General features: G+C 38.0%; 4 protein-coding genes and 1 non-coding gene across 8 annotated transcripts; 4 read left to right on the top strand and 1 right to left on the bottom strand.

The window, feature by feature from the left end:
- The first annotated feature begins 814 nt into the window (after window positions 1-814).
- On the top strand, window positions 815-5,601 carry LOC137737746 (Tetratricopeptide repeat (TPR)-like superfamily protein). 3 transcript variants are annotated; one of them, XR_015954790.1, is made up of 4 exons: window positions 815-993; window positions 1,525-1,598; window positions 1,758-4,581; window positions 5,047-5,601. XR_015954790.1 is itself a non-coding variant. In XM_088682572.1 (3 exons), the coding sequence occupies exons 2-3, from the start codon at window positions 1,580-1,582 to the stop codon at window positions 4,388-4,390; spliced, it is 2,652 nt and encodes an 883-aa protein (XP_088538698.1). In that variant the 5' UTR covers window positions 815-993; window positions 1,525-1,579; the 3' UTR covers window positions 4,391-4,828. The 3 variants fall into 3 exon arrangements, 1 of the variants encoding a protein (XP_088538698.1); XR_015954791.1 differs by having other exon boundaries at window positions 873-993; window positions 1,536-1,598; XM_088682572.1 differs by lacking the exon at window positions 5,047-5,601 and having other exon boundaries at window positions 1,758-4,828.
- Window positions 5,602-6,519: 918 nt separating this feature from the next.
- LOC137737002 (ARM repeat superfamily protein) lies at window positions 6,520-8,275 on the top strand. The gene is made up of 5 exons (XM_068476342.2): window positions 6,520-6,932; window positions 7,019-7,125; window positions 7,209-7,356; window positions 7,470-7,664; window positions 7,770-8,275. The coding sequence occupies exons 1-5, from the start codon at window positions 6,717-6,719 to the stop codon at window positions 8,058-8,060; spliced, it is 957 nt and encodes a 318-aa protein (XP_068332443.2). The 5' UTR covers window positions 6,520-6,716; the 3' UTR covers window positions 8,061-8,275.
- Window positions 8,276-8,498: 223 nt separating this feature from the next.
- LOC137737001 (ABC subfamily C protein) lies at window positions 8,499-11,402 on the bottom strand. Its single transcript, XM_068476341.2, has 4 exons — window positions 10,090-11,402; window positions 9,752-10,011; window positions 9,168-9,377; window positions 8,499-8,975 (listed from the first exon to the last, which is right to left on the bottom strand). Exons 1-4 carry the CDS (start codon window positions 11,276-11,278, stop codon window positions 8,844-8,846), a joined length of 1,791 nt encoding a protein of 596 aa, XP_068332442.2. The 5' UTR covers window positions 11,279-11,402; the 3' UTR covers window positions 8,499-8,843.
- A 1,397-nt stretch (window positions 11,403-12,799) lies between these two features.
- LOC137738504 (U2 spliceosomal RNA) lies at window positions 12,800-12,994 on the top strand. Its single transcript, XR_011068953.2, has one exon. It is a non-coding gene; the product is annotated as a U2 spliceosomal RNA (small nuclear RNA).
- A 2,339-nt stretch (window positions 12,995-15,333) lies between these two features.
- LOC137736798 (isoleucine--tRNA ligase, chloroplastic/mitochondrial) lies at window positions 15,334-25,990 on the top strand. 2 transcript variants are annotated; one of them, XM_068476068.2, is made up of 22 exons: window positions 15,334-15,560; window positions 16,603-16,801; window positions 16,972-17,126; window positions 17,205-17,306; window positions 17,655-17,724; window positions 17,972-18,084; window positions 18,252-18,320; window positions 18,534-18,641; window positions 19,066-19,216; window positions 19,982-20,210; window positions 20,335-20,621; window positions 20,731-20,867; window positions 21,294-21,441; window positions 21,805-21,936; window positions 22,420-22,548; window positions 23,323-23,450; window positions 23,551-23,709; window positions 23,990-24,115; window positions 24,312-24,385; window positions 24,539-24,785; window positions 25,221-25,400; window positions 25,494-25,990. In XM_068476068.2, the coding sequence occupies exons 1-22, from the start codon at window positions 15,474-15,476 to the stop codon at window positions 25,740-25,742; spliced, it is 3,279 nt and encodes a 1,092-aa protein (XP_068332169.2). In that variant the 5' UTR covers window positions 15,334-15,473; the 3' UTR covers window positions 25,743-25,990. The 2 variants fall into 2 exon arrangements, with proteins under 2 accessions (XP_068332169.2, XP_088539305.1); XM_088683179.1 differs by having other exon boundaries at window positions 15,368-15,560; window positions 23,323-23,468.
- Window positions 25,991-26,441: the final 451 nt, after the last annotated feature.

Here is a 26,441-nt window from a genome sequence, read left to right as displayed (position 1 = left end):
CCGCAAATATTAAGAAAAATGATATTATCACTAGGCAATTCAACCACATCAAATTTAGTAACAATTATTGAATTGTTTTGTTGTAGATGAAACTAAAGGAAGCCAATACGGTGGATGAGAAACCTAATGTTCTTCACCTAATGACACTTATGCAATCATCCTAATTGACTCTCAAACCAACTAAGGGCTTACCAATCATCTTATTTCCAACTAAGGGCTTACCATGTGATTGAGAAGGATTTGAAAAGATCAAGGTATCATGCAACTGCAATGCAAGAAAGGAAAATGTTCCCTAATTGACAAAAACCCCAAATATATAGAAAACGAAACTTTAAAATCCATAATTGACAAAGAGTATGGGGGTGAGAGGGTAATATTAGAAAATAAGTATGGTGTGTTAAGATAAATTTTAATTAAAAAGAGAGATATGGGACGTATAAAGCACGTGGGTTGTGGTCAACAAATTATGGAGTGTATATACCAAAAAAAAAGAGGCTTAATTGGATTAATAGTTTCTATGGTAAGAAGATAGTTGGAAGATAACCCTGTGGTAAAAAAAAAAAAAGAATTTAAGCTTCTATTATAAAGTTTGTTAGGATTTATGCCAAAAAATGAAAATTCCATCAAATTTTTGTTAATTATTAGCACGTGAGCTAGCCCCACGTGTTAACAATTAACACAAGGTCCATTTTAGCCTAATATGTGTATGAAGAGTTGATCAATTTTGAGTATAAATCCTAACAAACTTTACCACAAGAGCTTAAATCTCTTTATTTATTTATTATTTTTACCACAGATCTATCTTCCAACTACCGACTGTCAATCCAAATAGATAACAGAACAATACGCCGCCGTATATGTTCCTGTACCGAAACGCCGTGTTTTAGCACTATTTTCGTGCCATCGTCTTTTGCTCTTCTGATTTCCGTAGCAGATTTTGGGTTTAAACCTTAAACCCTAAACCTCCATTGCCCTGCGCTTCAAGATTGGCCGGTACGTGAATTTACAAGTACATAATATCTGTCAGAATTTGTTCTTCGGTTGATTGCGTGCTATTTTGTACTCTGAAATGTTCGGAATTTCGTGTTTCTGCAATCAAAGCTCGGCCCTCACCAATGAATTAATTCCAATTTTCTCATGCTTTCTCATCAAATTTGAAAAATGCATGCAAAATCTCAAATATAGATCATTGGTTCCTAGTTCCTATGCATTCATATGAGTTTGCACATTAAAGTTGTAGGAAGCGTGGGACGTTCTTCCTTAATTCAACATTGTAGCTCAAGTGGTTACGAGCGTTAACCCGTGCAATCGGGGGTTCTGTGTTCGATTCCCCTGGCCCAGTATATAAAAAATATAACTAATATTGAGCTGTGTTCCTCTTGGCAGATGTTTTTATTTGCTTACTGGATTGCGCTTTTGGTGTTTACTATTTATGTCCCAATGTTTACACAACTTAGCTTGCACTGTGTGATGTTTAAGTAGCGGTTTTCTGACATGGGTTATGTCTTAAACTTATTGAATTAGATATTTGGAAGGCAAAGAGCATACACGGTGATAGATTGGGCATGCATTTGTGAAGATGCTCCTAAGACAACAAGGTAATCTTGACTCACATAGATTGTTTATTCTCGATTGAGTGAAGTGTTTTGGACTTTGGTATATTCATTGATCAGATAGATAATATATTCACAAGTCTCTTTGGCTTCAATGATGTTCGTCAGTTATTACTATTTGCTTGATCTTTTTCCTTGTTGCAGTTGCAGGGATACGACGTGGCTTTCATTTGAACATTTACACATTTTCGAAAAGGTTTTCATCCTTGTCAAATGAGCCTCCGTCTGAAGAGAAAGTTGTGTCTTCGATTGATGTGAGACAAGTAGTTGATGATGTGTGCCGAGTCTTGGAGCGTGGTCCTTGGGGACCCCCCCTTGAGAATGCTCTATCGGCGCTTGACAAAACGCCTCAATCAGAATCAGTTATTGGAGTTTTAAGGAGGTTGAAAGATGTCAGTTTAGCACTTAATTATTTTCGGTGGTGTGAGAAACAAACTGACCAAGCACACTGTCCCGAAGCATACAATTCACTTCTCATGGTCATGGCCAGGAGTAGAAATCTTAATTATTTGGAACAGGTCCTGGAAGAAATGAGTGTAGCAGGAATTGGCCCATTTAATACCACATGTATTGAGTTAGTTGTGAGCTGTATCAGGTCACAGAAGCTGAAAGATGGTTTCAATCTACTGCAAACAATGAGGAAATTCAAATTCCGCCCAGCATTTTCAGCCTATACAACTCTTATCGGGGCTTTGTCTACAGTTCCTGAATCTGATCTCATGCTGACTCTCTTTCATCAAATGCAGGAGCTAGGTTATGAAGTTACTGTGCATTTATTTACAACTATTATTCGTGTATTTGCCAAGGAAGGACGAGTTGATGCTGCCCTCTCCTTGTTGGATGAGATGAAGAGTAACTCTTTTAGTGCAGATGTTGTGCTTTATAATGTCTGTATAGATTGCTTTGGCAAGGTCGGTAAGGTGGATATGGCCTGGAAATTCTTTCATGAAATGAGAATGCATGGCTTGGTGCCTGATGATGTGACATATACTAGCATGATAGGAGTTCTCTGCCAAGCTGCGAGACTAGACGAAGCGGTGGAGCTATTTGAGGAGATGGACAGACATAGGAAAGTGCCTTGTGTGTATGCGTATAACACCATGATCATGGGCTATGGCTCTGCTGGAAGGTTTGAGGAAGCATACAGCTTGTTTGAGAGGCAAAGAAGAAAGGGGTGCATTCCGAGTGTGATTGCATATAATTGTGTTCTCACCTGCCTAGGGAAGAAGAGACGAGCAGTAGAAGCGTTAAGGGTTTTTGATGAGATGAAGAAAGATGCAGCTCCCAATCTTCCAACTTATAACATTCTAATAGACATGCTTTGTAAGGCTGGTAACCTCAAGGATGCTCTGCAGGTTCGGGATGCCATGAAAGAAGCTGGCTTATATCCTAATGTTATGACTGTAAACATAATGATTGATCGACTCTGTAAAGCTCAAAAACTTGATGATGCTTGTTCTATATTTGAAGGAATGGATCACAAAGTCTGCACACCAGATGCAGTTACATTTTGTTCTCTTATAGATGGCTTGGGAAAACAAGGAAGAGTAGATGATGCCTATAGGCTTTATGAAAAGATGCTGGACGCTGATCAGACTCCAAATGCCATTGTATACACATCCCTCATCAGGAACTTCTTCAAATGTGGCAGGAAGGAGGATGGTCACAAAATATACAAAGAAATGCAGCGTAGGGGCTGTTCTCCTGATCTCATGCTTCTTAATACCTATATGGATTGTGTTTTAAAGGCCGGAGAAATTGAAAAAGGTAGATCTTTGTTTGGGGAGATTAAGACTCAAGGATTCATTCCTGATGTGCGAAGTTATTCAATCTTAATTCATGGCCTTGTAAAAGGAGGCTTTGCACATCAAACATATGAATTATACCATGCAATGAAGGATCAAGGCTGTGTATTGGACACCCGTGCTTACAACGCCATCATTGATGGATTCTGCAAAAGTGGAAAGGTGAATAAAGCATACCAGCTTCTGGAGGAAATGAAAACTAAGGGTCACCAACCCACTGTCGTTACTTATGGTTCTGTCATTGATGGTCTTGCCAAGATTGACAGGCTTGATGAAGCATACATGCTTTTTGAAGAAGCAAAGTCAAAAGGAGTAGAACTGAATGTAATCATTTATAGTAGTCTTGTTGATGGGTTTGGGAAGGTAGGTAGAATAGATGAAGCATATCTAGTCATGGAAGAGTTGATGCAGAAAGGTTTGTCACCTAACGTTTACACATATAATTGCTTGCTTGATGGACTTGTGAAAGCTGGTGAAATTGATGAAGCAATTGTCTGCTTTCAATCGATGAAAGATATGAAATGTACACCCAACCATGTAACGTATAGCATTCTCATAAATGGTCTTTGTAGGGTTAGAAAATTCAATAAGGCTTTTGTATACTGGCAAGAGATGAAGAAACAAGGGTTAAACCCTAATACAATCACCTACACTACCATGATCTCTGGACTTGCAAGGGCTGGGAACATAAGGGATGCTAGTGGGCTTTTTGAGAAGTTTAAGGCCAGTGGTGGCATTCCCGATTCTGCTTGTTATAATGCTATGATAGAAGGGTTGAGCAATGCAGAAAGGGCAATGGACGCATATACACTTTTTGAGGAAACTCGGCGGAAAGGTTGTAATATTCATTCCAAGACATGTGTTGTTCTGTTGGATGCCTTGCACAAGGCTGAATGCCTTGAGCAGGCAGGAATTGTTGGTGCTGTTCTTCGAGAAACTGCAAAGTCTCAACATGCGTCAAGATCATGGTAAAGTCGTGTGTCATGCAATTTACTGGAGGGATTTAGATGTGTCGTACTCAGTGAGTGGTGACACACAACTGACACAAGGTGCCTTCTTGTTCATTCACGTTGACGGAGCAAATATTGGGGAACGAGAGATTTTTTTCCTGAAAGGTCTTCGTCTCGTCAATTTCTTAACAAGATTGAAGGCACTCTGTGGAGGTAATGAGACTTCAAATGGAGTTACTGAAATTCTTTACATGTATCTGCAAAAAGAGTCATGACTTTAGGGAGCATGCCAACATGTTATTCCTCTGATTCACATTTGATAAAATGCTTTGATGAATTGAATGTTCGGGTTGTAACTTTTAAAATATTGGATTCTACTGTGTTGTACACGGTAAGGTAAACAAAAGCTGGGTGAATGACGTGCATGCATGATATGCACAATAGCTGGGTGAAATATGCATTTTTTTTCTGGCAAATATTGGCTTTTTTTCTTTCCCATTTTTCCTGTTGATGTGCTTCTGGCAGATTTTCGATTTCAGTGATTCTGAATTCTCAAAACAAGCATTCATGTAATGATCTTGTGCAGCAAGTGTTCTATTTGCAACTCATATGCATCCCTTTTCATAATTTCTCAAGTTCCACAGGTACTTGCATTTGACTAAATACTTGTGGATGCAGGTATAGAGTATCAAATTTGTCTCAGCTGCAGGATGTCGAAGAAACCGAGTTATAATTGTAGCATTAACTTCAGTAGCAGATATTCAGGAGCATGAGTTTAGCTTCGAGAACCACCGATGCTTTAATATAGTGTTTTGCCAATTGTTCAGGTTACCTGGTTCAGTTGAGAATTGCAGATGTGTGTTGGGAGTTGATGACCCTCACTGGTGGACGCCCGCCTCCCCAGCCATTAGAGGACCTTTATCGTTTGTTACAGTAGATGAAATCAAACTTTTGACCTAGAGAGCAAATTTTTGTGCTGTATGGCGAATTGCCTGTGTTGAATATGGTTGTTGGGCGCGCAGACTGGTGAATAACCACACATTTTCCCTTCATGTGAGTATGGTCTCTTATTTCGCAATTCAAAATGCTTTACAGTTTCTGTTATATAACTATGTAAGGGGCATACATTGCGGATTTGATGATCATCATCATTCTATATGCTGCTGGAAATTGTGAAAGTTGAACCTGCTTCATACATTGATCAGTTTGATTTGGACGGTTTTTGAAATTTAATTGATTGCTTACCCCGTACCCTTGGGGGATATTGTGTCCCACCTGTCATGTGCGGCCCCAGACACAAGATTTCGGGTGCCTGGCCCTTACATGCGAGAGGGTCTTTTGTTTGGACACAAGACTAAGGGCAAAGACAGGGGTGGGACCAGAGAGTGGGCCATGGTCAGCCTGCAAATCAGAGAAGTACGTAGGAATTGCATCATTTGGATGCCGGATCAAAGAATTTCTTCTTACATGCAGATGTGCGAGAGGGAAATTTTTTGTTTCAAAGTCGGAGGAATATTTTAATTCGACCATCGAACTTCAGAATTTCTCTTACCCTAGGCCCCCCAAACGGCAATTGCCTTTTCTCATGAGGACTTCCATAGTAAAAAAAACATCAACTTCATGCTACGTATCTTAAGGGGTGTATTCAATTGAAAATTTGAGAGAGTTTAATGGATTTTTATGAAGTTTAATTGATTTGTAGAGATTTCATATAAAATTTTGATTCAATTCCCTCGAAATCTCATAGGGAGATGTGAGATTTGTCGATGCTTAAAATACATTACAAAATCTCTCCAATTCCATCTAATTCCTCAACTTTCTCAAATTCTTTCAAATCAATTTCTACTTGAATACACCTAGAATGTTATAAACTTCTTTAAAATCCTAATTGAATGCACTCAGATTTCTAAGGATTTTAATAAACTATCTTAAAATTCTAATCGAATACACGTTGAATTTCAGAAAATCGCTTAAAATCCTGATTGAATACTTGTAGATTCATTAAAAGAATTAAAATCCCTTAAAATCTCGATTGAATACACCCGACTTAATACAACATACTCCAGTTCTTAATACAGCAGACTCACCAGAGTATAATCCGTTTTGTTGAATGTGACCGTTACAAAGGGGAAAGATCCAACGGAGCTTTCTACGGCTTTTCAAAATTTAAAATTTAAAATTTAAAAGGTAAACAAACAATTTCTTCCCCTTCTTTCTTTATCTCTATCACACACACACCAACCCTCATTCATCATCGAAACCCAGAGATTTTCAATCTCAATCTCACATCTCTTTCTCTCTCTCTTCTATCTTCTTTGCTCCATCACCGCGTTCGGTCTCCGATTTCAATGGCAATGGCTCTCAGACCCATCGACAATGCTCTCCCAACCACACCGGAAAGACCCAAAAAGCAAACCAAAGTTGCTGTTCCAATGCAAAAGCTGCAATCCGGCCTCGTAAATGACGAAAATCAGGCTCCGCTTCCTGCAACCGCGGATTCCGCCATCGATTACATCTCCTCTGAGAATCTCAAACCCTTCTCAGACCCGGATCTCAAGATCCAGGTAATTCTCTATCTCATCGGACGTCCCTTGCACGCGAATTCGACTCCCTTCGCCTGTGTATTAAAGTAATTTATTTGAAATTTCAGAGCTTGAGTGAGGGATTGGAATCAAAGGATTGGGTGAAGGTGTGTGAGTCTCTGAACAATGTTAGGCGTTTTGCACTCCACCACTCTGCTCTTCTGGCTCCTACTCTGTGAGTGCTTTCCTTCTTGGTTCCAACATTCGATTCTCTGCTGTAACAAGTCCACTAAAACGACGTCATTTTTGTATGTGCAGAGAGAATGTTGTAGTGGTGCTGGTGAAGGCAATGAAGAATCCGAGAAGTGCCTTAATCAAGACCTCGATTATGGCTTCTTCCGACATCTTCACCGCCTTTGGTGATGGTTTACTTGACTCCGCAGCCTCTAATGCATTTGACCAATTGGTGTGTACCCAAACTTTTCTTGTTTTCTTAAATTTAGGGATCGTTTGACAACAATTTCGTTTTCATTTTTTTATGTTCTGATGAACGGCTTGGATTGTTCAATGGGTTCACAGCTGCTGCAATTGCTGCTCAAGGCATCTCAAGACAAACGTTTTGTGTGTGAAGAAGCAGACAGGGCACTGAGCTCGATGGTGCAGTCCTTGACCCCTCTTCCTCTGCTTCAGAAGCTCCGAGCTTACGCTTCCCATGGCAACCCTAGAGTCAGGGCCAAAGCTGCCATTTCCATCGCATCTTGTGTCGCCAAGATGGTATATACTATGAAACCAATATGTTCTCTTGAGTTTTGACGTTGGACATGCCATTTTTCTTGTTAACCTTGTTACGGAAAATGGGATTTTGGTACCGATTTTCAGGGCCTTGAAGGAATGAAGGATTATGGGCTGGTTTCTCTGGTGCAAATGGCTGCAGATTTGTTGAATGATAGGCTGCCTGAGGCGAGAGAAGCAGCGCGGGGAATCGTAATGTCGGTATACAATGCCTATACAGAGAATGAAGAGGAGAAGCTGCGGGAGAATGAAGAGGAGAAGTTGCGGGAAAATGAAGAGGAGAAACCGGAGAAGCAGCAGATTTGGCTAAACTTTTGCCAGTCTAATTTGTCAACGATTCATGCTCAGTCCATGGTCAAAATTACTTCTTCTCAGTAGAAAGATTAGAAGAAGACGGTGGATTAGGGTTTGGGTTTTGCTGGTGGTAGAAGCTATAGTGGGAGTGCTCGTTTGGTTTGTGATTCTGCTGGTAACCTTTTAGCTGCAGTTAGAGTTTGAGAGTGCTATGAATTTACATCTTCCAGCTTCGTCTAAAAGCTGTTTTTACGTTGTTGATGAATTTCTTCGTTTAATAAAATTTTCGTTCTTGATAACATCAGAAATAGCGAAAGAGTTGCAGAACGGTAGTAATTTACCGGCAGTGCAAGTAACCAAACCAAACCCTCTCCGACTCTCTCAAAGAATATCTTTGAGATCTACAGGGAAGCAAGCGGGCGGTTATATACAGGGCGACTCAAAGACTTCACTGTAAAGAAATTTTCAGCTGTGTTCTGGTGTCTGCGATTAGAACGTGCCACAATGAAAGTCAGCAATTAATTTCACCAAAAATCGAAATCATTTAAGCTCTATTCCCACAATATATTGTCTCTCAGTACGAACAAATACATGGATTCCTACATTTGAACTATTTCCTATTCATTTGAAAGAAGAGAAATATCATAAGACAGAAATACGAAAATCTCTATAACTGCCTTTCACTATATTTTCCTACAACGGGGTCATTCAACGCTTCCCTTGCACGTTACCAAAACCACGAGGAGACCTTCACTTGAGATCAGCAGACCCAAGCCATCGTAATATCAGGAATGTGACAGAACTCTGAAACCAAAAGCGATCCTGATTGGCGGAAGAACTCTGAAAGAGGAAAAAAGTCTAAGCACTTCACTCTTGTTCAACCAGAGAGCGCAACGCTGTCTCAACTTCTTCAAAAGGTTGCCCGGCATACAGCTGAAGCTGCCCTCTCTTCACAAAAATCAGCTTCATGTTATCTGACTTTATGGCTTTGCGAAGTTCCTGCAAAACATAAAGTTGCTTTATCATCTTAACACTGATGACTTGAATGAAGGACAATGCATGTCTAATGGGAAAAATTATATTTTGAACACTTTTAAGAGTTGAAACGCCGACTCCGTTGTCCTCATGCAATGTTCAGCAGCTTCAGACTCATAAATATTGAATTTTGTGAAATCAAATTAGAATTATTACTTTGTTTGGTAAAGGAACAATATCAGCCCTGAAATCACCCAGATCTTCGAAAAAAGTTTCCAACAGTATACAGAAGTTATTGGCATCAGTGCGGTGTTCGAAAGCGACAGTATAGGAAAAATCACTCTGGCTTTGGTGCTGAGAACTGAGCTTTAAGGTATAGAGTCCGCCTTGCCCCTCACTACCAGAACCTCTACGGATCATAATAACCTGACATTGGATACATAGCAATTTGATGGTTAGTTGTAGACAAAAAGCTTACCCAAATACCAAAATAAGACACAAAAGGAAGAGCTTATTGATCCGATAAGTAAAACTTGTGAACGTAATTCATAACGGAGCATAAAAGGGAAAATATACAGCTAAAATGGCATAACTATAGAATGAGTGACTGAATCATAAAGCATAAGATAAAGATTGCAAGTATCCATTTTATGATAGCATCAATGAGTACTTAAAGTTAAATAGTTGGCTAAGATGGTTTGGTCAAATGCAACAAAGTTCAATTGCTAAACAGGCAGCACAACTTTAAAAAAAAAAAAAAAAAAAAAAAGTAAAGATAGAAAATTAAGAAAAGTTTATACCAGAACATAAGGAAGATCCAACCACCACGGATCAATATCATTCTTTGATCGATTGCCACTGACTTTGTTAGCCACTGGTTCCTTTTCAGCTTCTTTGTTTTTTGAACTGCCATTTACACTCAATGCAGCATTATCACCAGATTTTATGGTAGTTTCCTGAATTTCTTTCTTTGAGGGAGACTTTTTCTTCCCCAACGCCCTTGATTTTCTTGACTTTACCCCTTCAGAGGACTTCCCTCGTCTTGTCTTCTGGACGGTACCTACAAAGTTCAACAAATTAATATAAGAGCCAAACTAACAACAAAGTATGCAGTCTTTGTGCAATTCAAAAGCTTTACCATTTTGTGGCTCAATAGTTCCAGCTCCTATGTCCTTTCCGCTATCCATACTCCGAGTTCCTTTCTCCAAATGTTTCCCGTCATTTTGCAACAACTTGGGTTCGTCCTCTACGGTCTTGGAAACACCTTGTCCAATATCACTCTTTCGCCGGTTTTCATCATTATCCGAATCCAACAATTCTTTACCATCACTACCAACACTTGCATCTCCCGCCACTGTATCTACACCGCCCGAACCTCTCTTTATCCTCCTAGATTCACCATGCTCATCCAAACCCCCAAACCCCTTGGGATTGCTTTTCGCCTCGGCCTTAAACTTGACCTTTTTCTTAAATAGCAATGTCCCATCCTCCTCTTTAGAATTCCCAGCTTCTACATTCTCATTCTTTTCCATATTACTCACATATGGACCCTGCAACTTCTCCCTTTTAGAATTCAAACTCCTCTGCAACCTAACCAACCGCTCTCCGACCTCTTTTTCGATACCTATTCTATTCCTTGCATCAGAAACATCATCTTCATCACCAATACTTCCCTTCTTCAACTCCCTTTTCTCCGACTTTCGTGCTTCCCTCGCCATTGCTCTAATTTCTTCTATCCTCTCGTCCAATTGTATCTCGTCCAAATAAATCACATTGCCCAATTCAGACCCAACATTCGAATACAAAGCCTTCCCTTTCGATTTGCTTAAAGTTTTCGACTTCCCAGTTTCCTGATCAGGATTATCATTTCCCAGCAACCAAACGGTAAAAAAAGCCTGAAACAAATAAGCCCCAACCAAATACGCTCCAAATTTAAGGACGGACTTGGCAGAAAATTTACCAACAATGCCATTTTGCTCCGGGGTCGCCACAGACACGCTCAGTTCTTCAACTTTATCGCCTTCCGCGGCAACGACGTCGCTTCGGTCAGAGCTAAGTTCGGTGTTGGAGTCGTTCTCGGAAGGAGTTACCGGGGACTCAGTGGGAATTACAGGTTCCGTCGGGGGCAGTTCGGGAAGGAGAGGGGTTTTGGGTGGCGGGTAGGGTCGAGTTAGGGTTTTGAGGATTTTGGGGCGTAAATGGTTTCTCCGTCGGGTGGGTTTTGACGGTACGGAAACGGAGGCTGAGAGGATTGGTTTGACTGGTTTGGCGGTGGAGTGGATTGGGTGTGCGATGACAAGGGAGGCGGCGCAGTGCGCACCCGCCATTGGTGGTTCAAGAAAGGAAAGGAAATGCTGCTTTGGTTTGAATTTCAGCTGGAAACTGTACTTGGAGGGGCTGGTGCGAGCTAATTTGCGCCATGTGTGAACGTTTGGGAACTTAGCAGGTGAAAGGTCAAAGATCGACCGAAGGATTGGGTGTTGTCATATTGTGGGCCAATCTTTTCTTTTGTTGTGGCCCAATATTTTGGTTTCCTTTCAAGGCGAGCCCATCTAATTTCTAAACCTAATTGACAAAAGAGTAGGATTCTCTCATCTCTTAATCTCTCTTTCATTCTCTTCCCCGTATTTAAAGGGTTACGAATAAGACATGTCACATTTTGTGTTGACTTTTTTTATAGAGAGAAAGACAAAGATGAAAGTGTAAAAGAAGGGGAGAGAAGGGGATAAAATTAGGAGGGGAGGAGAGGGAATGTGATAGAATTAGGAGGGAAGATAACCTCACTTATCGACAAAAGGACGAAAAAAGAAAAATCGAAGAGAGAATTCACTTTGTCAACTAAAGAGAATGTCTTTTAACATTAAAAAAGTTGAATCAATAACGAGTTTGCAACCAATTTATTCCCTACCATTTAGTGTAAGTATATCAAACTTTGAAATTTGTGGATTTTTTTACCACAAGATTGAGGATTTGGAACTCAAAATTCTAATTATTTTTGTTTTGTGTTGATCCAGTGTTAATCAAGTTAATGATGAATTCAATAAGTTTTCTTACTGATTACAAGATGAAATTCGCACGTCACTTTACGTAGTTGTTATTAGCTCCTTACCCTTGCTTATTCTCTTCAATGTAATGGCTACATAGTAGCTTTCCTTAAAGAGAACATTGTGAAATGTCATGAACTTTATGTAGACCCGCCAAGTTTTATGAAGTTAGTATTAAGTTACAACTTAGTTTGAGATGATTACATGTATAAATGCACATTTACTATCTCTAATAGGAATCTTATATTTGAGGCACCCATTATATATTTCAAGTCAAATGTGAGAGGTTTTATTTAGAGTATAAAAAAAAATAGGAAGTGAATAAAACGACAAAGAATTTTGTACCGAGTTTGACATTTTTTACTTTTGATGCATTAGAATGCGGTTGTGGATGTTGAAGTCCCAAATTATAGTGTAGCAATTAACAACCCAAGAATCGATCATTGGATGAGACCTAGCATCAACTTGGATGATAATAATGTTTTGTCAAGTTTATATGGAGTAAAAGAAATGAATTTTTTTAACAGAGTATATCAATTGCTTTGTGATTCGTCAGAATACATATGTAAGAGTAGAAATTATCTTTGTTTAATCATAAACATTTGATCGCTATCCACAAATATATGTATATATAACCCCAAATAATTCTGGCCAAATGTTAGTTCAAGTTCAGAGATGATTCACAAGTAGCAGCTCTCGCGGCAAAACGTTTGCCTTTAAGAGTTAGAGTCCCACATCAACCGTGGAAGAGAATTGAGCAAGCAAACAGGCCTATAAAATGAACACCCCAACTTTGAACTAATCATACCTTTCTCGGCCTTTTGGCTAAGATCAAGTGTAGTATCTGTTCTTATCAGTTTAATATCTGATACGTGGATCAATGGTTCACATGATATTAAATTAATTTTTTTGGGAGAAAGGTCTACCACGGTAGCTTGCTACTGGGATCTTTGCGTGTCGTCCGAGCGTTGCACTATTGCTTGGGCAGGCGCACTCCACCAATTCAAGTTAAAGTTCTAATCACCGTTATTCAAAATTAGAAATTCCGTCTCAGAGGAAAAGTGTAAATTCCGTTTCAAAACCCAAATGAGAAAGAAAGCAGAAAACCCCATACAATTTATTCTTACAAAAAATAGAGACCGGCAGATAGGATATGATCATATCGTTTGGGATCATACTCATTTGACCCATCTCGTTGAACAATTAGTCATTTGCAGAAACCGACGCCAGATCTGACCAGCGAGAGAGGAGAGATTTCAGTGAAGTCGAGCGCGGTTGTTGCAGAGGGGATGGAGGCCATGGTCCATGGAGATATCGAACAACAAGACTGTTGTCGTTGCCAACGGCGGTGGTGGCCAGGCTGTTGCCACCGGCGGCGACGGTTGCGATGTCGCTACAGCTGAAAGACGAAGAAGCTGAAGATAAAGAATTAGATTGTACTGAAAAAAACGACGGCTTAGCGCCATTGTCGGTGATGGCCGCATGCCTAAGGCGAAGAACGAGATTTGGGCGGCTGCGTTTGGGAATTTTTTTAGAAAACTAATGAAAAGATTTGAATTATGATAAAAAGTAAAATGAATGGTAAAATAAATTGGTTATTTTAGTATAAAAATATGATTTATCGTTAAAATAAATAGTACCGAAAATCTTTCATTAAAATTCTTAATTTTTTTTTGTTTCCAGTTGGGGGTAAGGGTTCCTCATGTGCTTTGGACAGTGTTGTGGCACAATTTGTGACGTGTCGAATCAAATGGGCAATGGAGTGGGCCCCGCGATGGCCATGTAGTCAGTTAATTGAAAAGGAGACGAAAAATGCGATGGATGTATGATATTGAAATGAAATTATGAGTCTGCGTAAAATTGTATGTTTTAATCATGAAATTGTAATGTTTTAAATCTTAATGTTGTAGACAGATTGATGTGTCCGTTGCAGTCTTAAGTTTTTATGCTGATTGTCCACAAATTCAATGGTTTAGCTATTTAGACTAGGCGCTTTTGTAAGAAATTTTTGCTGTTTACAAGCATTTTAGTCCCACATCGACCAAAAAACAAAGAAAGCCTTTATGCTAAGGTCAAGTGGACCGCCTGATTAGATGATTGGTGACAGCTTCTTGTTGAGAAGTTTGGTAGATGATGTAAGTGGGTGATGAGGATGATTGATCGTCAAAATCTGTTGTTGCCAAGTGCAAAACTCATGAGGGCTAAGCTAATTATCTTGACTTGAAGATTAAAGAAATGGAAAAATGAATGATAGTTTTGATCTGGATTAAGAATTGTTACATCTATGTAAAAGCTAGATTGTATATATTTAATTTTTGTTTCTTTACACTAATGACAATTTTTATAATTAGTATTTTTAATAACGCTTAGGCTGTTTCGAAGGCAGGGCGACCATTAAAATGTCTCTATTCAGTGGGAGTAGGCTTGAACTCGTCTAGACGTGGTCGATGCGCGCCTGAAAAGTTGCCTAAATATGGAATTTTATCAGTTGAAATCTGAAGGTTTTAGTTGCAAAGTCATTGCACTTTGAAAAAGACGACCTCATTTAGAGTGATTTCTTTTGCTAAAGTTTCGTTTTCTTTAACTTTTTTTTCTCTTTAAACTAACCCACCGATTGTTGTTTCTCACTTGTTCATCATATTGTTTTAATATATTCTCTCATCACATTTCCGTAAAAGCATCTTACATCTTTATATTATTCTTTTCTTAAAAACGTGATTGGCCGACATAAAAAAAAAAGGATCTTTTTATTTTTATTCTTTTTTTGTACTGTTAAATATCAAACTCTTTTCTCAAATGTTATATTATCCTTGTTTTCTTACCAAAAAATTTGTTAACACTTAACATACATGCCAGTATCTTACTGAAAGATCAAATTCTACCTGTGAATTTAGATTTTATGGTGTGAATTGAGTTTTAATATCAAATACTCTTTTCTTAAACGTTAAATTTCGTTTGGGAATGCTTAGCAAGCAATTCTGCCTAAAAGCACAATACGATTTCAAATAAAGTGCTCGTTTGAAAGTGCTATTAAAATGACTGAAATGTTTTTAGTGAAAATATTTTTAGATTCTAAAAGCATTTAAAGTGCTTCTTCCAAGAAGTACATAACTTTGCTTCTTATAGGAAGCATTTAAGTGTTTTTTGAAGATTCACATGCATTTTTACTAAAAATTGGTTCCAAAAACATTTCCATCAAAAGTGTTTTCAGTTATTTTAAAGACACTTCTAAACAAATTCGAAGTGAAACGCATTTTGTTGTCAAATAGATTTTGAATGAAAACCCTACTATTGAGAAAATAAATAAATAAATGAAACGGGTTGAGCCCCGTTTCTTTGGCGGGTCGGAACCGGAAAAAACAAACGGCTGTAAGGTTTTGGCTGGTTTTATCCGCATTCCGCTTGGTGTTTCCCTCTTTCTGCTGACACTTCAGTGGTAGTCACAGTCCCCAGAAATGGCGAAGAAGCTGCTCTTCCGATGAACTTCAAATCCTTCGCCGCCCACTCTTTGGCGCTCCAACCCAGGGAAGCCGCCATGGCTGCTATTCAAACCTCTCCCTACCGGGTATACACACTCACACAAGAAATATAACTGTATTGGATATACACGCACACACCAGCACTTATTCTGAGCTCACAGTTGAGTGTTCACTTTCTGTTTGGTTCCCGAGAAAATGTTAGGAAGGACTAGAAACACTTGGAAGTTTCGGCAGGGCCTTTAAATTGTTCTGCTTTCTGTTTGAGATTTCGAGCTTCGTCTTCTTCCTACGTTTGTCCCATGGTTCCCGGGAAAAGGAACGCAGTTTTCAACTGTTTGAAGATCCTTTTGGGATATTTGTGATGAGTTTTAAAGTTGCGATTTTTGCTCCTTCTTCAGTTGTTCTAGTGGTGAAGTGATGATGTACTTGAATTCGGAATTTCAGTTTGAGTTTATACGAAAGTGGATTACAATTCGGTTTCATGTGTCTGCATAAAGTTGCGATTTTTATCGGCATATGAGAGTATGAGCCATTGTTAGAATTTTTATTGTGGCGCATCAGTTGCTTGATGGAATGTCACACAAAGACTTTCGATGGAGTTCTCTATGGTCGGAGTTTTGAGCGTCTTTTTTCTTTAATTCGGTAGAAGATTCAGATAGAACAAATAAAAATTACGAAATGTATGCAGTGTCTTGTTTATTGTAAGTGAAATTCAAAAGTGAGAGCTGACAGAACTGATTTTGTCAAAATGTGGAAACTGCCACCCATTGTTTTTTTCTTTCTATTTTACAAAGTGCAAAGACAACTCTATAAATGCTCTTAACTTCTAATTGGAATTCAACAACCAAACCAAATCGCAATAATGGTAATAACCAACTGCGAACAAATTGTAACTTACTATTAACCAATAAATTTAGATTCCCTTCCACAGTTCTGAATTGTTCTGTTTCTTTTCTTCTTCTGAACTTCTTTCGACATAATTTTACTTGAAATAAACGGCTTGATTCATGATTGAGTTCAAATTTGTCATTTGAACATTAGATTATTCTATCTCATTTAACTCCATCTTAAATCTTTTTACTATTTTCTAATAAACAGAACTGACAAATTGGGTTGTACATGGATCAGGTTCTATCGCAAGGAACCTGCGCATCTTTTAGGAGCACAGCTTCCGTTGGCCTATTTTATTTCAGAGATAGGTCTTCAGTTAAAGTATTCTCCCTCCTTAACATGGTGCACTATTCTACCTTTTCCAATGACGAGTTTGGTTTGTCCTCAAAGCGAAGATCTCGAGGACCTGTTATGGCTGCAAAGAAAGCAGCTGAAGGTGTTTTTCTGTGTTATTATTCTTATTTCAAATTTGGTGCTTGTAGCGTTGGTCTGTCACATGATTTCTAGAGAAGTCCTTTTGAAGTATTTCTAATTTTTGTCTGAAAACCAAACGCAATATTCCTTTTATTCTTCTCCTAATTATTTGGGTTGATTGTTGTTGTTTAGGAAAAAAGCAAGAAGACGGAAAATACAAGCACACAGTTGAGCTGCCAAAGACATCATTTAGCATGAGAGCAAACTCTTTAACGCGAGAGCCTGAAATCCAAAAGATATGGGATGACAATCAAGTGTTCAAAAGAGTTATTGGTAAAAATACAGGGGTGAGTTTCATACATGCCTTAGATTTAGGTATTTGTGACCTGGCGTGAATTATTGCAGACTTTTACTTTCTTGGTCAGGAAAATTTCATTCTTCACGATGGTCCTCCGTATGCCAATGGAGATCTTCACATAGGCCATGCTTTAAATAAGATTTTAAAGGATTTTATCAATCGTTACAAGGTATTTATTCCTCCTCTACTTATCCGTTTGCAATGATATTTTTACATATATTTCACATTCATTTTCAGCTTGGGTGAGGTATAACATTTCAACTTTGGATGCTGCTTAAGAAAATAAAAATGCATGAGGGTTTCATGCTGCTTCACAGTTATTTATTCAACTAATATTTTGATGAACTCTGCTTATAACATACTAAAATAAATAAAACAAAACAGCTTTAGTTACATAAACCCAGATCCTATCCTCTTTATACGTGCAAACTAAGCTACATTTGATTGTTTGTCAAAGCTAATGACCCTCTCACAAAAATAAGTAAAGTTCATTCCTGTATTCTTTTTCTGTGGGCAGCTTCTTCAAAATTATAAGGTTCATTATGTGCCTGGTTGGGATTGTCATGGCTTACCAATTGAGTTGAAAGGCAAGTAATGTTTCGATCATATTCATTTATGTATCATGAAAACCACTTTCAGAGGGAAAATAAGTTGAAGAAGCGTTCTATAGAATCCTCTCAGTTTTTCCTAATGTGGCCTTAATTGGTAAAAATCAAGGTTTTAATTTTTTTAATTTTTTTTTTATCGAGAAGTAGAAATCCAGTTTGAGTACATTTGGTTTATTTTCCTGGGTGAATGTGCTGATTAACTTGGGCATCATTTCGATCATTTCAGTTCTGCAATCACTTGATCAAGCTGCTCGAAAGGATCTAACACCCATAAAGTTGAGAGCAAAGGCAGCTAAATTTGCCAAGCAAACCGTTAAAACTCAGATGGAATCATTTAAGGTAAATACCCTTTGTCATCTCTCACAACAACTGTTTGTTTCTTGGCTCTATAAGAGTGATTCTTTGCAGATTATTTTCTTGACCCTTAAGGCTTAGTTTGCAATTTAATTATGTTGAATCCACTGCTTGAAATAATCTTGAACATTGATTGTTTCATCTGATTGCAGCGTTATGGAGTGTGGGCAGACTGGAATAATCCTTACCTAACTCTTGATCCAGAATATGAAGCTGCTCAGGTACTTACAATGTTCATGATTAATTTGTAGACAATTTAAAGTTTTAAACTGAATGTAACCTCTAGAAGATGGTCAACAATCCTATACTGTGGTAAAAAGATGTCTACTAATGGACTTCAGATAGCATTTTTTTTGTCTAACAAACCTTAAAAGGAGAAATGAAATATATTAAAAAAGGCTAAACTTGCTCATTTGTATCGTATCATTTCCTAGATAGAAGTATTTGGCCAGATGGTCCTTCAAGGTTTCATCTACAGAGGCAGGAAACCAGTTCACTGGAGCCCCTCATCACGAACTGCTCTTGCAGAGGCTGAGTTGGAGGTAAATTCTTATCTGCTTAACATAACTATATAGAAAATGTCACCGCTATGACATGTGCAGTTTGTTACTCTGTGTTGCTTCTGAACAGTTCCAAATTCTGACCAGGCTTAGATTGTGCTTATCTCATGTTCACATCTATGTATAAATGTGCTTCATTTATCCAGAGAAAACAGTTCATTTGGATAAAAACAGTTCATATGGCCTTCAAGATTTTCCAGTTTATTAATATTATAGATCTGGTTAGAAGCATAGATTCCTTCATGTATTCTTTTCATAATGTATTTTCCATCCTTCTGTAAATGTTGTCGCTTTTTTTTGTGATGCTTTTGTAAAAGGATGTCAATTTTCATGTTTTATCTCATTTTGCTTTCTTACATTGTATTGGTATAGTTCCTATTTACTTGACCGAAACTTTTATATGCAGTATCCAGAGGGGCATGTTTCAAGAAGCATATACGCCATTTTCAAATTGGTCAGTGCCTCTCCAACCTCAGGTGGCTTATTAAATGAGTATTTCCCAGATGTGTGCTTGGCCATTTGGACAACAACTCCCTGGACTATTCCAGCCAATGCTGGTGGGTTTCTTTGCTGCCTATTCCAAAAATCTAAATTATTGGTAGCAGCATATTACCTACAGTATTTTTGTACAGTCTTTACTCATTATATTAGTTTCTTTTTCATTTGTATGGATCTCAAGGTGATAACAGCATACTAAACTATAGTATTTGTTTAAACTCATCAGGAAAGTACCACAAATAGAAAGCTCTATGCTTATATCCTTCTCTATTCTTTACAAATAAGCTGTTTACTGAAGCTGCCCGTAGTTATTTTGCTAAAATTTTCTTCAGCCTAGATTTTGCAAAAGAAACTTCTTGATCTTAACTCTTAAGTCGTTATTAGTCAGTCATCTTTGTTCTTAATCCGTTTTATGCCTTGTATATAGGAATAGTGTCAACTGTTTGTAATTAAGCATTAGCTTGATTTGGAAATTTGGATGAACTTACTTTGAAGAGAATGTAACATTAAAATCCTCACCTCTTATCACTTGTAAATTGTAATATAACCTGCTACACAGTTATTTGTAATTAAACATTAGCTTGATTTGGAAATTGGATGAACTGACTTTGAAGAGAATGTACCATTAAAATCTTTGCCTCTTCTCACTTGTAAATTGTAATATAACTTGCTACACAATTATGGATTCTCATCTTGCTGGTAATTGGTGTTAATTAATATGTGTTTTCCTACATAATGAAGCATTCCCACTTGTAGATATGACATATGAGCACCTTCCTTGGTCATTTAAGTAATAATTTTACTCTCCCTGTTTCATTTCACAGCGGTGGCAGTGAATGCCAAGCTTTTATATGCCATCGTTGAAGTACAGTCACTCTCAGAAGATTCTTTATCTGATGGAAACAAAAAGGGAAGGCCAGGAAATCTTTTGAAGGAAGAAAAGAAGCCTTTCCTTATTGTTGCTTCAGATCTTGTGCCAGCGTTAGAATCAAAATGGGGTGTGAAGCTTGTTGTTAGGAAAAGGGTGCCAGGTTCAGATCTTGAAAACTGCAGGTTATGGATTTAAAATGATACCTATGAAGAAGATGTATTTATTTAACATAATTACCTCCCTTTTTCCATCACTGATGAAACTGAAAACTATTGACTGAGGTGTGATTTCTAATTTTCATTTCAGGTATTTCCATCCGGTTTTTAATAGGGAATGCCCGGTTGTCATTGGAGGAGATTATATTACGACAGAATCAGGAACAGGACTGGTCCATACAGCTCCTGGACATGGCCAGGAGGATTATGTCACTGGCCAGAAGTACGGACTACCTATGCTTTCTCCTGTAGATGATGATGGAAAGTTCACTGAAGAAGCTGGAAAATTTTGTGGGCTTGATGTACTTGCGGATGGTAATATTGCTGTCGTGAAATACTTGGATGAACATTTATCAATTATCATGGAAGAATCCTACCGTAAGTTCTTTCTTTCCCTTGAGCGGATGATAAGGGAACTTTCCTATTATTTTTTCTTTTGGGTTATAGCAAGCTGAGTCAGTGACAAGCTCTTCCTTCTGTTATGCAGAGCATAAGTATCCATATGACTGGAGAACTAAAAAACCCACAATATTTAGGGCAACTGAGCAATGGTTTGCTTCAGTAGAAGGGTTTCGCGAGGCTGTTATGGATGCAATTGGTCATGTAAAATGGATTCCACCTAAGGTATTCGTGGGGACGGCGTCTTGTATGACTTTATTTATTGTATGCATAAGAAGGTCATTTTAGTTATCTCGGACTCTAACATAGTTATTGTGCCCTTTGCCAGCTTGTTCTTTCTGTTCAATGTTGCTTCATCATCTAGCAGAATTTGAATCCTTGTTTTTGCAGTGTTTCCCAGTACTATATGACATCTTCAACCGCATTTCCTCAACTTACACTAAGTTTCATAATTATTTCACTCATATTTAGCACAAGTCCCAATTCGCCTTCATTAAACTTAGTAAGCGGTTCAGTTCAGCCAGCCTAGAAGGAAAATGTGCTTGGAATTGTGAAGTTTATGTATTATGTTTTCCTACGAGTTTTACCAGTTTTAGATTTGGTCATTATTTATAGGTCTGGATTTACATTAGTTTACATGCTATTGTTCAGGCAGAAAACAGAATTTCTGCAATGACTTCTAGCCGCTCTGATTGGTGTATATCGCGGCAAAGGACATGGGGTGTTCCAATTCCAGTCTTTTATCATGTGGAGTCAAAGGAACCTCTGATGAATGAAGAGACTATTGAGCATATCAAGTGTAAGAGCCAGTTAGATATACACTTCCTCTTTCTGTCTACTTATTTCCAAATATTAGTGTCTAATTAAGATCTTATATAAATTAATATTTGCTTTAATTTTGAGCATCAGTTGGGAATATTTCCAACTGCATATGAGATGAGGGTTTTCTCACTCTTTCTAATGCACGGTGTCTGTCTGTGCACACACAGGTGTGTATTTGTGTGCTTTTTGTACATATAAGAAGATAGCTATATAGATCAATGAATGAATATCCATATGTACAAAGACTGCTCAAATGATTAGCCTAATTTTAATTATTTTAAAGATGAATGGTGTATTTAATAGATTAAATTTTGATTCTTTCAGTCCTCTGTTTTTGCAGCGATAATATCCGAAAAGGGTAGTGATGCGTGGTGGTACATGAAGGTGGAGGATCTTCTCCCCGATAAATATCGTGATAAAGCATCTGAATATGAAAAGGGGACTGATACAATGGACGTATGGTTTGATTCAGGTATTGATGTAGCTTTTATTTAACTTTGTCAGCTCTACCTTGTGCTGCTATATAGGAATATTCTCTATTACTCAGTAATGGCATGAATATAGATAGATAATTTCATCATTGATGATTTTTTTCCCTTACAGAAGGGTAGTCTGGAAATATCTCATTTTGCATCTCAATCCATTTGTATCTTCATGGTCATTTTTATCATATTGAAATATGCAACTTCACTTGTTTGGTTGAAACATATAGTGGTTCGTTGTTGGTTCTGTTGTATAGTTGCCTTGCCTATTCCAGAACATAATTTTTCTCAGTCAAATATTCCAGAGCATAATTGAATTTTGTCTTTTCGCTTACCATATTATCTATTGGGATTAGTAGGTGTTTACTACTTTGGATGCATGTACATAACTGCATCTAACTTTTTCAGTTCTGTAATTTAATCTTTTATGTTTCTTTACATGGATTTAAGTAAATTGTTAAGTTCTATTTCAGGCTCTTCTTGGGCTGCAGTGTTGGGGAAAAGAAATAGCCATAGTCTTCCTGCAGATTTGTACCTTGAAGGTATGGATCAGCATCGTGGGTGGTTCCAGAGTTCTTTGCTAACAAGTGTTGCTACTAAAGGTAACGAGAATCTGGGCATGTTCATTTATCTTCACTATGCAATATAACATTAAATATGTTTTTCTTAATAATAATCAATAAAAAAAAGAGAGGTTGATTTGTATCTTTTTTATTTTTATTCTGTGTAAATAGCACATTTGTGCATTACTCCTCATGTTTGAATTGTGATTAATTTTGGGGAGGTTTCACACACACATTTTCACTGGAGGTCTTGTTCTTTATTTAAGACAATTAAACATCATGTGGTTCCCTTCACTCATACCTGATGGGGTTTGTAATTTGTACTGTTCGCAGTTAGTTGAGTCTTTTGACAGAAAAAAAGAATCACATGTCGTAAATAACATGTGCATTTTTTTTGTGTGCAAGATTTATGTAGGATGAATATGTTTAAAATGGCTGCATTAATCCTTCCATTGCATTATCTTCTTACCCTTGACTTTGAGTATTGGCGTCATAGCTGAGCTGAATAAAAATAGTACATTGAGAATGCAAACCAGACTTAGATTGGTTGCTGGGTAAGATCCTTCGAATTAAATATCTTGACTGCCGCGTTGTAGCGACTACAATGTACTCTAGTCTCTAACTATAGTAGTCGAACGTTGAGGGAAATGGTATGTAATTTAAATAGTTTCAGCAATGCAAGTATATACTTGTTTATGTCCAGTTGTTCATTCTTCTGTATGGATTTTAAGCCACGGAGGATGATTTCATTTTACAGAGAAGTATTTGTTTCAAACAGTGACTACATGAATATATTATTTTTCTTCAATACAGGAAAGGCTCCATATTCCAGTGTTATAACACATGGATTTGTATTGGATGACAAAGGTTTGAAAATGAGCAAATCTTTGGGTAATGTAGTAGATCCACGGACTGTGATTGAAGGAGGGAAGAACCAAAAGGTAAGTGATTGTTTTAAGGTAAATTTAAACCTACTAATTACCACCTGAACCCATCCTTCAACAGTATCTGGATACTAAACTCTTGTTTCCCTGCTGGCAGGATGGCTATGGAGCAGATGTCCTGCGTCTCTGGGTTTCTAGTGTAGATTATACAGGCGATGTAACAATCGGCCCTCAAATTCTCCGTCAAATGTCAGACATTTATAGGAAGACGCGGGGAACATTGAGATACCTTTTGGGAAATCTTCATGATTGGAATGTATGTTCAACATTCACAATCAGTGCTTTGGAATTTAGACGTCTCACCCTATCAAAAATTCTACATGTTTAGTCATCTTAAGACTCCCATCTTTACTACCGCTTGCTGGATAAATATTTTTACTCTCTCCTGACCCCGAATACACAGATTGGTGCACATGCACACAACTTATGTATAAAACCTGTTTATTGCTTCTTTTTATAAGTTTATGCTCTGTTTCAGGCAGTTTTATCTCTTGGTCTGTTGTTTTCACTTATATATAACTACATCATGTTGGCAGGCTGATAGTGCTATCTCATACCACGATCTTCCCATGATTGATCAGTACGCACTGTTTCAGCTTGAAAATTTTGTGAAGAACAGTAAAGAGTGCTATGAAAACTATCAGTTCTTTAAGATATTTCAGGTGAACTTTCTCTTAACCCTGTTGATTTGATTAAGTTATGTTTCTGTTTAAAGTGTATTGTTTTATGCTCAATTAGATGACAGAATTTTGGATTATCTTACGGTTGCTACTGAATCCTGATTGTATGTCAACTTAGCCCCCTTAATTTAGCTGGAATTCCATGCAACTATCTAATTAGCTTTCTTCATATTCTCAGATCATACAGCGGTTTGTTGTCGTTGACCTGTCAAACTTCTATTTTGATGTCGCCAAAGATCGCCTTTATGTTGGGTAATTCATCTCCTGCTCAATCTACCAGTTTCTAAGCACCTGCATTACTTTTGTGCCCTCCATTGGTCTGTCAGCCTCATGATGTTTATATGCTTTTACATTACAAGTCTTCATTTTCTAGAATTAGTGATGAAGCATAGTTTATCATTTCAGGGGCACAACAAGTTTTACTAGGAGAAGTTGTCAAACAGTTCTTGCAGCGCTTCTCCTATCTGTAGTGCGAGTGATTGCCCCGATATTACCTCATTTGGCTGAAGATGTATGGCAAAACCTTCCGTTCCAGTACACTGACGAAGATGGCTCTGCTGCCGAATTTGTTTTTGAATCAAGATGGCCAGCTTTGAACACTTGGCTCTCTCTTTCGAAAGAGGAAACTAATTTCTGGGAAAAAGTTCTTGAGGTAATCACCATTTTGTTTAATGTTCTTCACACATTAGTACAATTTGGGGTTTGTGCAGTCCGTGTCCTTGTGCCATATTACAACTGAGTTGTTTAAGGGAAAACCTTCTTGGAAAATTTAAACTCCTTTCTTATTGATTGTCAGTGAAAAAATTAACGATATCATAAACTTGATGCTCTTGAATCTCATCATCATTGTTCCTCTCTAAGCCAAAATTAACGATATCATAAACTTGATGCTCTTGGTTGTCTGGCTTTGACGTTTCGTTCTTGTTTACTTTCTTTTCCTGACAATGGTTTATTCACCTGTAAAATAATAAGATAAATCTAGATTCTAATGTTAGAAGTGCTCTTAGAACAATGAAAGAAATGCCACGGTTGATATCCGTCTCTGATGTATTTCACTTGTTTCTAATGCGTATGCACTTGTGAGCAGTTGAGAACTGAGGTGAACAAAGTCCTGGAGGTTGCTCGTGCGGAAAAGCTAATTGGCTCTAGTTTAGATGCCAAGGTCTACCTCCACACTTACGATTCCGGTCTGGCCTCTAGATTAGGTGAAATGTCTGCGGCCAACAACGACGCAGACACACTGCATCGCATATTCATAACATCTCAGGTAAGTTCAATTCCTAACCACTGGTTCACCTGGTGGCTAAACAGACATGATCCGCCCTCTGATCACTATTTACATTTGTCTATATGAATGCAGGCAGAGGTTCTTCCTTCGTTGGAAAATGAGCTGATTGCGAACATACCTCACAAAGGAGAATACCTCATCGGAGAAAACGTCAGAGTCTGGATTGGAGTGGCTCGTGCCGAGGGCCTAAAGTGCGAAAGATGCTGGAATTATTCACCTCAAGTTGGTTCCTTTCCAGAGCACAGCACGCTTTGCGGCCGCTGCTATAATGTGGTAAATGTTCAACACTCTCCATCTCCGGCCGTAGCTGTGGTCAGTTGAGATTCCGTCAGTTCGACATTTGCTCCGATTCCCTTCCTTTCTGGGTTGAGCAGACAAGTGTAGTGCATATTGCTTAGAGCTGCATTTGTACAGACTACAGAGCATCATTGAAGATTTTGACGAATATTTCAAGCAATACAATAATCCAAGTGTTGTACGGAAAATTCCCTACTTTTTTTTAGGAAACTACAAGGTCCAACTATAATGGTACGTTAATGCAGGATCTAACAGTTGATTTTTCGGACCAATCAGTAGCAAATTTGGAAACTCTGCACCGCATCCTCCGTCTTACTGTGTAAAGCAAAAAGGACATGGAAATGTGTGTCAACCTAACTTTGCATAGCATTCAGGGAGTCAACCCTAACAAGTATTATTTTAACTGAAGGTGAGGCCATAACTTGTTAGAAAACCGAGAGTTTAACCGGACAAGGAATGCGTTTGGATTTTTTTAACCCCAATCTAAGTTGGGTCAAACTAGGTGACTGGTTAATTAGCATTCTAAAATACTAGGTCATACGTGTCACAATCTTAAAGGTCAACTGAAGTTCTAGGGACATTTTTGTTATTTCTCGCTTTCAAGAATTAAATTACAGTAAAATGATCGTAACATTTATTCTTTTGAGAAGGAGAAGGCTAGAAGGATCATATTTTTATACCAAATTTGTGTATCATCTACCATGATAAATGAAGTGTATATAT

The sequence above is a fragment of the Pyrus communis genome, chromosome 13, assembly GCF_041283825.1.
Source record: "Pyrus communis isolate YQ-2024b chromosome 13, ASM4128382v1, whole genome shotgun sequence".
NCBI classification, from domain to species: Eukaryota; Viridiplantae; Streptophyta; class Magnoliopsida; order Rosales; family Rosaceae; genus Pyrus; species Pyrus communis.
This window is presented reverse-complemented; position numbering and strand designations above follow the sequence as displayed.